The sequence below is a fragment of the Nuphar pumila genome, chromosome 6 (assembly GCF_984573655.1).
Source record: "Nuphar pumila chromosome 6, dmNupPumi1.hap1.1, whole genome shotgun sequence".
Lineage (NCBI taxonomy): Eukaryota > Viridiplantae > Streptophyta > Magnoliopsida > Nymphaeales > Nymphaeaceae > Nuphar > Nuphar pumila.
In genome coordinates, this window is record NC_143254.1 from 36290797 (window position 1) to 36303245 (window position 12449).

Consider the following 12449-nt stretch of genomic DNA (forward strand, 5'->3'; position numbering starts at 1 on the left):
TTTGCTATTTTTTCTGATTTTTTATGATTATTTTTAGAAATTTTTTTTTTCAAAATTTATGAGTTTTTACAATACGATAAGTATCTTATTTTGGGCCCGAACGATACGGGTTACGATACGATATGGACAACCTTGGCATATATATATATATATATATATATATATATATATATATATATATATATATATATATATATATACATATAGCTATCGAGTGTATAGATACATATACATACATTTATGTATACATATATATATGTACATTTAACAAGGATATCTGCTCTGATCCATTAAGTGAGTAACACACACATGGACAACCAGGAAGGATTACAAAGGCAAGTGCAAAATAACCAAAATCACTAACAAAGAAGGAAAACTGGAAAAGGATATGAATTGATTCCTATATGCAAAACAACAGATACTGACTCAAAATTTCAAATATTCAAGGGAAAAATATCTAAATCTATTCAAGAAACTACCATCATTCAAAAGAGATAAGTTTGGGAATTCACCTTTTGTACGGCGAAGCATAATTGTTTTTAGTATAGCTTGCAGCTTCTTGTATCCGTTAATTGGGTCCTTACTAATTGGACTCTTAATTTTGGTACAAAAGGACTGATAGACATCATATGGATCGTATCTAAGGAACCGAAAGTAACTGTAAAGATCATCGATTGCATTTTGGATGGGTGTTCCTGACAAACACCATCTTCTTTTTGCTCGAAGACCCCAACAGGCCCGAGCAACTTGAGTTCTGTGATTTTTTATGCTTTGAGCTTCATCCAAAACCAACCTAAACCACCCAACACTTGCTAGTGGATGAGCAAAAGGTTCAGAAAGTGAGCCATCAGCCATCTTATTCTTCCTATTATTGTTCTTATTACTTGGAACATGCCTCCTTTTTTTGCCAGTAGATAAGTCCACATGCAAATCTTCAGATTCATGGTTGCTTTTTCCATCAACATCTTTATCAATAAATGGTTGTGTTGAAACTTCCACGCTTACAATAGAATATGTTGTAAGCACCACATCATACTTAGAAAGCTCACTGGGATCTCTTGTCCTATTGCTTCCATGATATGTAAGGACTGAAAGCTTAGTGTTGGCTGTAACTTTATTTTGGAGTTCTTCAGCCCATTGTCGAAGGACACTTGTTGGACATACCACCAGCGTTCCAGCTGCTGGCCTGCCCCTGCATACTGAGGCTGTGCCTTCTTTTTTTAATGGATTTGGACTCAAACTAACAACTTCAGAATTCCCAGTTAACTTCACTGAATCACTGCCCATAATTCCATCATCCACATCTAAATCCAGAACTTCAGGTTTAACATGAGCCACTGCCTCTGAAGAGAACTTGGAAGATGGAGGCTTCTCCATTACTATGAGGGCAATCATTGTTATTGTCTTACCAAGTCCCTGTCAAAGGCATCTCTGTAAGCCAGGGAAAAACTAAACAAACGTCCCAAGATTTTAGATTTGAATGCACATGAATTGAAAGAACTCTTGATGAATATAAAACCTGATCATCTGCAAGAATGCCACCGGAGCAGTAAAAACTATCAGTTTCTTTCTGAATCATCCATGACAAGGCTATCCGCTGTACGAAGAAATGCACTAATCAACTACAAGAAAACAAAGATAATATAAAGCACTCTGTGTCAAAAACTTCAGAAAGGGCTTACCTGGTGTCTCAGGAGAGTCACTGCTAGAACTCCATCTGGGGGGCTGGCTTCTTTCTTTGGCTGAGAAAGATCCTGCAATATGCCTAAACTTTGGTTATTATAAACTTCACCAATCTTACAACTACTGAAAAGTTAAGCAAGAGTCGGCATGATTAATGCTGTTTGCTACAGGATGCAACTATTGTGCTGATTTTGCTCAACAGAGAAAAAACAAAGTGGTACTTGTGGCCAGATATTGATTCACTTTTGTTTCCCTAATGGTGAAAGCAGAGAAAGTACGAAAATTTTGAGCCATTTCAAGCACATGAGAATCACTTTTTTTTTTTGAGATCGATGGGGTTGCACAAAATATAAGTTTTTATCAAGTGACATAAAGCACAATTGCCGAAAACTTACCCTGATGTTACACATGTAGCATGTTTTTCTGGGTGCATGCAAATATGTCTATGTGTCTGTATTAAGATCATAAAAAAACATACTTAAATATGAAGATGGACCTGGGAACATTGTATAACTACCATCGTATTTACACCTTCAAAAAGGTGGTGTTGACTGACAGGCTTCCTGAGATAGCTTCTATGACCTAATAAGATTAGCAACTATTCATAGAGAAAGGCAGGCTATGGTTACCTGTAAAGCTAAATGGTAAGTCAGCCTTTCATCATACATTCTAACTCTTTCCTCTCCTGCTCCCCTGCACTGGAAATAGTCACCAACAAAAGGAGGTTGAGAAGTGGCAGTTGACGGCATGGGTGAATGTCTTTGATCACTTATATTTTCAATAATATAGATGTCAGCATCATTTTCCACATGTGGACTGTTTCCAGAGGAATCTGTATGATTCATTCTATTAATATCTTCAAAAATAGACAGCATGAGAGCCAAGACACTAGAAACTATCCACTATTCTTATTTCTCACGTTGCGGAGATCTTTAAATGGTATCGGAGCTCTTACCAATACTCAACATTGAAGGCTTGTGAGAAATATCCATAAAGGATGTCCCTGAGTTTTCTTGGATAAAAGGCACTGCATCAGTATTAGATTTCGGTCTGCCTGTAAAAGAAACCTGCAATACTGGTCATCAGATTTCTGCTTTATACTGGAATATTTGTATGTCTCAGTTTAAAATCACATGCAGATGTACTATATATCAGCAAAGGGTTCACATGTACAACTAGAAATCATTCCTTCACCATACCTTGATGACATATTTACTGCCTTTTCTAGATGTTGAATTTCAAACCTGAAAGAAGGAAAACATAATTAATGCATAGAATAGCTGCCTTACATTTTCAATATTCTTCCCCAAAATTGTAGAAGATTTTCCCGTGGAAGTAGGTTGCCATTCATTAGTGGAGCCTACAATAGATCAAAATCGTAGTTAGCTTGCATCCAGAATAGTGTGCTTCAGCAAGTGGAACAAAAAAGCTGGAACAGAAAGCATAAATAATGTGCTTTAGCATATTCACCATTTGTGCTTTTGTTCATTTCAAGATTTTGAGAAACATAAGCAAGATTCAAGTCTACTGCAGATTCTTCAGCCCCCATATGGAATGAAAAACCAGTTTCTGTAGTTTGTCCTATGTCCTCATCCGAATGAGTGAGGTCCACCAAGCACCCAGAATGTGACAATATATTTATCTCTCCTTCATTAAGCTTAGAACCATGGAGACAATAGGATGCTCCATTCTGCAGATGATTATCAGCGCACCAAGATAGAATAGGGAGAAAGGAAGCCTCGGTTGTACTCATGGAGCACTTATCTTGCTCCAAAGATGACAGACATAACCAATCAGAGCCTGGATTTCCACCATCACTGCTGGCTAGATGCTTTACATCCACCTGTTGTAGGTGATTCAGTATTTCACCTTCATCCATTTGATCAGTATGTACATAAACAGATCCACCCAAGCTGTTTGGAGAAACAAGGGAAACTGAAGGCTTTACATCTGTCTTTGGTGTGTCATTCAATGTGCTGTATTCATGCATTGGATTAGTATGTACATCATCAGATCTACCCGATTCATCTAGAGATGCAAAGGAGTATTCTATTCCATTGCCACCTCTGAGAATTGGAAACTCCAAGTTGTTTGAAGGAGACCATGGACCAAATCCAGGTAGACCGGCTTCTGATGAAAGTGCCCAGTGATGTTGGTGAAGGTCTAAAATTTTTTCCATAAGTGGAAATAGAAGTGAAAAGATACAAAGTCAATAGAAGAAATTCTTCAGTCTAAAAATTCTAAATGACATTCTAGCATCACCAGTTCATCCTTTTGAATCAACAAAATACTACAGAAGCTAATTTGAAAATAAAGTAGCAATGACTATCCAATTCAACTTTCTTACCATCTTGAAAACCAAATGGGTTCTCAGAGAATACTGGATTAGGAAGCTCATTTGAACATTTCTTTAATGATGCATCTTCAATACCCTGTTGTCAACCAAACCATCCATAAATTAGACTCTAGAAGAGGCAAAAGTTCAGAAACATCTGTATGGCATGATTTTTATCCCTTACAATTCAAATGTTAATGACTATACTGCCCTGGCTTATCCAGACACAATTAACAGACACCCAAAAGTGCACAATTAACAGAAATCACATGGCATCCTAAACCTCTGCTTCGGACACTAATCAAATGCAATCATAATATGTAATCGAGTAGACTGATACGTATCCCAACCATCATTACCAAAACACCTAAAAACTAAGCAATAACTTCCTTCCAATACCAAAATTCTGAAAAATAATAACCACTCAAATGCCACAAGCACACCAAAGACGTAATATCCCCATATGTAATTCTTCCTGGTTCGGCAATAAATATTCAGTCTTCTTGATTTGAAATCAAATGAATCCTGTCAGCCCCAAATTAAATGTCATTCAACCATAAGACCGTCATATAGAACCTTAAATACCACTGATCCCCACGGTGGAATTCTCTTCATTTCTAGGCTACGGATACAAAAAAAGGAACGTTTAAAATCAACGCAACACCTCTACAACTGAAAACAAAACGATCAACCATGATTTTACGCGATTTTCTATAGGACCCACCAAAGAAATTCGCGTAAACAACAAATTGATGAACCGCAACAGTTCCGTCGAACAAAACGGATGCTACAATCTCATCACTTAGACAAGAAATTCGACGAATCAAATAAAATTAAATGCTAAAATCAACAAGGAAAAGGATCTACCGGCAAAGAGCCCTGCAACTGATCCTCAGTCAACATAGTGTAGAACCGCTCGGTGCTAATAGAGAACTCGTCGAACCCGTCGCCGGGAAAACAGGCAGCGTCAATCCAGAAGCTGAAATTGCTCGGCTCGTCGGTTAACGCCATCAAAGAGCTCTAGAAGGAGCCACCAACGTCTGATACAGCGACTTAAGGGAGATCCAGAGACACTCAACAATTGTCAAACCAAAGAATGACGACCACAAACAGTTCTTTTTGGATAATCCATTACCAAATACTTAATAACGAAGAAAACGAAGAGCTTGTTCCGAAACTCCGTTGAAAACCCAAGGGTAACAACGTCGGGGATGAGAGAGAGAGAGAGAGAATTTTCTAATGGAGCCGTCAATCAGTGGGCGCCGTAGACTCATGAAGAAGTTGCCAGGATGTCACTGGTAGGGCCCGTTAATCTCTCTCTCTCTCTCTCTCTCTCTCTCTCTCTCTCTAATTGATTTTAAAATATGAGATCAGGAGATGTCTCATATTCTTTATGTATGATCTCTTTAAGGATGTTAGGTACTTACGCAAATTGTTTCTTCCATACCCTTTAACCTAAGGTTTAAGAGGAACCTCAACTACCGCTTATTATATTTGCTTTTTTTTTTTTTATTCAGCTGGAGTTCGGCAGACCCCTACCAGTTATAGTTATACAATGGTACTATTGGGATTTGAACTTGCAAAGTTCCAAGACAAGGTGACGTGCACTAACTGCTCCTACCCGACAAGCAGAACCCCGATGGTGTTATTACATTTGTTTCTTTAACTAAAATATATTAATAATTTAGAAAGCACATCCCTTGAAGATCTCTCATTTATCCCAAAAGTGTGCTAATACTTCTCAAACAATATAGCTTTTCAATTTCATTAAAAAGGAATTAATTTTCTTTAATGTTTAAAAAAATGTAAAAGTCCGTGATTAACTTTTGACTTATATATAAAAACAAAACTACGTAACCTTTGAGATTTTACGAATACCTGGCTTGGATTAGCAAAATAATCCTCAACACTTCCCTTCTTCAACTCAAGTGGTTTAACATGGTCATGATTAGGCTTGTTAAAATTAGCTGGTTAACCATCCTCTCTTTCCTTTTACAAAAAGAATTTTAAACAAGAGAGAAACACACACTCTCTCTCTCTCTCTCTCTCTCTCTCTCTCTCTCTCTCTCTCTCTCTCTCTCTCTCTTAGGCTTGTTTAAAAAAAATAACTTTTTTTAGCAAACGACTTTTATCATTTACTTTTTCATTTAACAAAAGGTTTCAATTAGTTAAAAATATATCCCTTCTTTTTAGTAGAGGCAAAGCCCAGCCATATGGATGGGTTGACACCCTCCTCTAAGTACCTTTAAAAAAAAGAGAAGGAAGTTTCTTCAAGGAAGAAGAATGGTCCCCAACAAAGACAATTAGCGAAAGGCTCACTAATGGAGGCAACTAGAATGCACTTGGAAATTTCATCCTCTACGGTCCATGTCTTGTATATCCCATAGGTCGAGCATATGTGTAACACTTGTGAATTTTATGGACTAAATAAATTTGAATTTCATATTCATAAGCTGGTACGAGAATATTTTCATTGTTTTATTTTATTCTTATTTAGATCTCAGATATCCAGTTTGGTTCTTTGATGTCGGATCCCTAATATACTATTTGGATCTTTGATGTCGGATCTCTAATATACTATTTGGATCTTCGATATTGGATCCTAATGAATATCTAATAGTGGAGCTTAATTTTCTGTTCGGAATCTTTGATATTGGATCATCGATGTCATATCTAGATTTGATACGGCAAATTACTTTATTTGGATCTTGGACATCGAAACTTCGATGTTTAATGTGGATTTTACATAAAAAAATGTATGGGTCCAATTAAAAAAAATTATGTTTGGATCCATAATAATTTACTTGGATCTTCAAATAATAGTATTAAAAAAAATGGATCCTTGGATCCGAATTGCTTATATGAATTCATGAACAAATCAGATCGTTGAACTGACCTGGATAGCATTGGGTTGGACCCAAGCCATAATGGGTCTCTAGCGACCCTAAGTTAAAGGAAGAATTGTTGGACGAGGCACATAAGTCCAAGTATACCGTACACCTGAGAAGTGCATAGATGTTTGAAGACTTACAATGGGGGTATTAGTAAAACAGAATGAAACGTGAGGTCGCAAGGTAAGACAAGTAAACTAGACTTTAAATCGCTTGTTTTTTGTGAGTCCATTGTTGTCATAGCTCAATATAACTTTAGTATTGGCTTAGATTTGTCGGTTATGTATGAAATTGTCTGACTTGTTAGCAAGTCAAGATTGAGCATCAGAAATCGGGAGGAATGCTACAGTAGATGGAGATTCTGCAGTGAAAATGGAAAAAAATTACTATGGATTTCGTGGTGAGTTTGCCCAGAACCCAAAGACAACATGGCATCATATGGGTTATAGTAGACAGATTGACTAAATCAACTCACTTTTTACCCATACGGATCAGTCAATCTCTAGAGAGTTAGCAGATTTATACATCAGGGGGATTGTTCGATTGCACGAAGTACCGATGTCGATCATATCCGATCGGGATTCACAATTTACTTCTTAATTTTAGAGGCAGTTACAACAGGCCTTGGGTACAAAGCTAAAGCTAAGTACATTTTTTCATCCTCAAACCGATGGATAATTTGAGAGGACCATATAGACTCTGGAGGATATGTTACGAGCATGTATGATGGATTGGAATGGCGAATGTGATAAGCATGTGGTTTTGGCCGAATTTGCTTACAATAACAGTTATCATGCGAACATCGACATCGTTTCTTTCGAGGCTTTGTACGGACGATCATGCAGAGCACCCGTGTATTGGAACAAAGTTGTTGAACGATCTATGGGATCACCAATCGTACTACAACACTATACCCAATAGGTCCAGATGATAAGAGGTAGATTGCAAACAGCTCAAAGCCGACAAAAGATTTATGTGGACCAAAGGCGTAGGGAACTCATTTTTGAAGTGGGAGATCATGTCTTTGTGAGGGTGTCACCAACCAAAAGTGTTTTTCGATTTGAAAAAAGGGAAAATTGAGTCTCCGATATGTGGGACAATTCAAGATTTTGAAATGTGTTGGCGAAACAGCCTATCGGGTAGCTCTACCTTCTCAATATGCACAGATTCATAATGTATTTTACATATCGATGCTGATAAAGTATATTCACAATCCGTTCCATGTCATTCAATATGAGGATATGGATGTACAAGAAGACCTGATTGTAGAAGAAAAGCTGGTGGAAATTTTGGAATGAAGTGAACGAGTGTTGAGATCCAAGACCATTCCTCTTGTCAAGGTTGGATGGCAAAATCATGGTATCGTCGAAAGTACATGAGAACAGGGGGCCATTATGATAGAAAAGTACCCCAGTCTTTTTGAGTAGTCCTTGAATGAGAATTTCGAGGACGAAATTCTTTTTTAGGGGGAAAGGATGAAACACTTGTGAATTTTATCAACTAAATAAATTTGAATTTTATATTCATAAGTTGTTACGAGAATATTTTCATTGTTTTATTTCATTCATATTTGGATCTCAGATATCCAGTTTGGATCTTCGATGTCGAATCCCTAATATACTATTTGGATCTTCGGCATTGGATCCCGATGAATATCTAATAGTGGAGGTTAATTTTTTGTTCAAAATCCTTGATATTGGATCCTCAATGTCATGTATGGATTTGATACGGGATCCAAAACATATTTTGCGGATCCGTGAATTTATAGATGATACTTAAATGAGAAAAACATTATATAGGATCCATAATAGCTTATTTTGGATCCATATCAATCTAACGAAGAATTGATCCCAAAAAATTATGCCGGAAAGGGTTGGATCCAAATTACTTTATTTGGATCTTGGACATCAAAACTTCGATGTATAATACGAATTTTACATAAAAAATGTATGGGTCCAATTAATTTTTTTATGTTTGGATCCATAATAATTTGCTTGGATCCATGATAATTAATTTGGATCCATAGTTTCAAATCATAGTAATAAAGAAAATCTTTGGATCTGAATTGCTTATATGAATTCATGAACAAATTAGACTATTGAATTAAACTGGATAGCATTGGGTTGTACCCAAGCCATAACGGGTCACGGATCACCATGTGGGAGACCCAAATGCGTAAAAAAAAATGACATGCATTGAAAGGGTAAAACATGAGTTACATTTATAAAAAAAAAAGACTTTAAGAAAAGGAGGGGTCAATAGTGAACCCTAAATAAAGTGAATGGGGGTTAAAACCCTCATTCATGAAAGGGGTATTGAGGAGAGGGGGGCATAAAAACCCCGCTCACGTTGAAATGAGAGGAGGGGGTGGGGGGTGGGGGGGAGGAGAAACTCACTCCTCTCTCCCACGATCTCTCTCTCCCTCATCTCGCAATCTTTCTCGTATACTCCTCCTCTATTCTCTCTCGTTATCTCCCCTTTCTTGGCACGATGCAGCGAGTAGAAGCCCCATTTTTCACGCAGCTGCTGTAGCAAAGAGGGAAAAGCTTAAAAAAGGTAGGGTTCTTATGATTTTTGTAGGGTATTTTGTTTCAAACAAGGCTATGTGTTACTGCACAACCCATCGGCATGAACTGAGCCAGTGTAGATGTCTGTATTTGTTTTAAATGTTGTGATAGTTGTAGAAAAAGGGGTCTGGTTATTTTGTATAATCAAAGGTTGTAGTTTTACTTTGATAGAGGGTATGTGTGAAGACTTAGGTTGCGTGATTGGAGTTGCTTTCATAATAGAAATTTTGCTTAGTACTTACGTATGATAATATGAAAAAAATTGCTTTTTATTTTATTTTTAAAGATGGTTATGCGATTTTTAACAAATCTAACGATGATAGTTGGTATTACAACTGGTTGCATAATAGACTGCATTTTCTGTAAATAAAAACACAGCAACTACGCGTCTGCATTTTCTGCATCTTAATACATATATGAATCTGTCTGCATTTGAAAACACTGCATCATGTGTTTGCATTTCTATATTTTCTACCAGCTATGTGCCTGTGTTTTCTGCACCTTAATGCATATCTAAATGTATTTGCATTTGAATACATAATAGCATGTGTCTTTGTTTTTGCATTTTAACACCCATTTATGGGCTTACATTTCTGCATTTCAAATACACGGATGAAAGTATTCTGCACTTCCAATTCACATTTGAAAAAAAAAATATATATGGTCTGGACACTTACCTGAGCGTGAAAGGTGTGATATCCAATTACTTGTTATTAGCATAATCGGCTTGAAAAGAGCATAGAACATTAAAAAATAAATTATCACAACTCATGACAGGAGACTAAAATTCTGAGTTCTTGTGAACTCTAATGGGATTCTAATGCTTAATCTCAATCAGTAGGTTACGCCAAGGCATTTTATAAAATATATATATGGGACATGTGTCCAACTTGAAAATCATCAATTTTAGTATTCGTTTATGAAAAAAAAATGTGTTGGAATCACTGGTTTGCCTGTTTTAGCCTTGTAATAAATATTAAAAATCAGTCATGAGTCTCGAGCATCTATATGAATGTGAAAGGAGGAGAAAAATTAGTTTAGTACTATATAGATGATCTGCATTTGTAAATTTCATTTCCTGTAAAAGAATATAAGTTGCATGTGCCATGATCTACATTTGCAAATCTTATTTCCTACAAATGATATAAGCAACAAATGTCATGATTCTACATAGATTTGTGGCACTTAAATGATATTTCTTTTTCTGCATACTAATACAAACATGATGTGCTTGTGTTCTATATTTGAATGTTCTTCAAAGTTCTATAACTTATTACAACTGGCATGTACCTTCATTCTGCAGTTATAGACACATCAAGGTGTTTACGATCTCATGCCTTACCTCTACCATCTGGTTATATGGTAGTGATGACATGGTGATGGTGGATTTATTATGTTGTGCACATTGCTGCTATTAAACGTTATAATGGCATCCATGCTTAGCATCTATATAAGTTATCTACTATTCATGCTAATTAAGTTTATAATTGAGCTTGTAAGTCGAGTGAATCTTAGCAATAACTTGTGAACAAAGTTTAAACCATTATATGTTAACACAAGTCATGGTTTAATATTAGAGTCATGGTTTAATATTAGCATATAAAGTGCCAAGCCTGGTACTTGAGGATCCCGAGTGGATCCCTCAAGTTTGTAGACCTTATACAAGTGTAAAACTTAATGTAATATTTTTTGCCTGACTAGTTTAATGGTATCAGGGCACTCATGCTTGATGGTTTAAAGGTACCAGAGCACTTTGCTCAAGTAGATGGATAAAATTGGTAACATACCTATTTAAGGTATGAGTGGTTGGGAATCAACTACCAATATGGTATGATTAATATTTTTTGTGAACTCCAACATGTTTGAGTTACTGGGTTCAGATCAGAGGAAACCTTGATAAGTCCGATAATGAAATTAATGAGATGGCAACCCACTCAGACTCGGGCTTACCTTGAAGAGGGTAGGTGGTATACAATTTCGGGAACTTGTGCTTGTTGCTTCGAGCGATAATGGCTCGTTAGTTCCTAGTACTCGGAGTTAGGAGACCCAAATTACCAAATTTGTCTTAGGTGGTAGCTCCATGTTCTTCTGCAGAAGTTAGAGATGCATCCTGTTGTTTGAGCCTTTGAGAGGTTCTCTCAGTTATTTAACCGCTCTCTTAGGATTTCAGTTTTAGTTAGACGCTCCGGTTATTAAAACACCAAGCATATTAAACCCCCAAATATTCTCTTCTGTTACGGTTGCCTTGGCCTGCAAGTACCCGCAAAATAATTTCAAAGAAACTTAAATTAACATTTCTTATATATATTTCAGTCATATGAAAAATTATGATTATTTACTTGAACATGTGATTATTTACTTGAACATGTGATTGTTCTCCTTATACTAGTACTTGAATTAGAAATGTGATATGCAAATGATTAGTTCCCTACTACTTATTCAATTATGTCTTGTTTTGTCTCATGTTTTACTTTTTATAGTTGTTCAATTACATTGCATACATGTTACATAGTACATATGTAAAATCATAGTTTCTTCTACGCAGACTGGTTTTAGTCTCTTTCAAATTATTTTATCATTTTTTAGAAGATGAGTAAAGGATCTAGAGCGGTTGTGGGATAGTGTGCGGATCGTGATACATGACTTGTTTTTGTTCTCGGGGTGTTTAGTATTAGTTGGTTAATTATAACTCTGATATTAAGATATTTAGAATGATTTTTTTATTTTTAATTGTTATTAGAAATACTATGGATGGTTTTTGCTTTGAGTTTTCCTGTGACATGCTTGGGATGCTTAACCTTGTTTAAATTAAATATTTTCACTGTTATAAAAAAAAATTTCTCAAAATTTGGATTAGATTTCGGGTCGTTACAATATGTTCTTCATTTTTTTTATTATTGTTGCTACTACTAATATACATTTCATTTAAACCATTATATCTGAAGAAAAGTATAAGGATATAAATAAAAGAAG

The 12449-nt window shown here is 36.1% G+C and overlaps 1 protein-coding gene across 5 annotated transcripts in view; it reads right to left on the minus strand.

The window, feature by feature from the left end:
• Positions 1 to 5261, minus strand: part of LOC149834637 (helicase-like transcription factor CHR28) — a 32391-nt gene extending 27130 nt beyond the window's left edge. For 2 of the 5 annotated variants that reach the window (XR_016432795.1, XM_090011510.1), the window contains exons 1-9: positions 4886 to 5219; positions 4031 to 4115; positions 3154 to 3846; positions 2973 to 3043; positions 2639 to 2750; positions 2313 to 2515; positions 1683 to 1754; positions 1520 to 1597; positions 513 to 1416 (exon numbers count right to left, since the gene is read on the minus strand). Coding sequence is in view for 3 of the 5 variants with exons in the window: in XM_090011510.1 (XP_089867636.1) it covers positions 513 to 1416; positions 1520 to 1597; positions 1683 to 1754; positions 2313 to 2515; positions 2639 to 2750; positions 2973 to 3043; positions 3154 to 3846; positions 4031 to 4115; positions 4886 to 5029 (2362 nt within the window). In the remaining 2 variants the exon portion in view is untranslated. Of the gene's footprint in view, positions 1 to 512; positions 1417 to 1519; positions 1598 to 1682; positions 1755 to 2312; positions 2516 to 2638; positions 2751 to 2972; positions 3044 to 3153; positions 3847 to 4030; positions 4116 to 4885 lie in introns of all 5 variants that reach the window. The other 3 variants (XR_016432796.1, XM_090011511.1, XM_090011509.1) reach the window with 2 other exon arrangements.
• Between the last annotated feature and the right edge of the window lie 7188 nt (positions 5262 to 12449).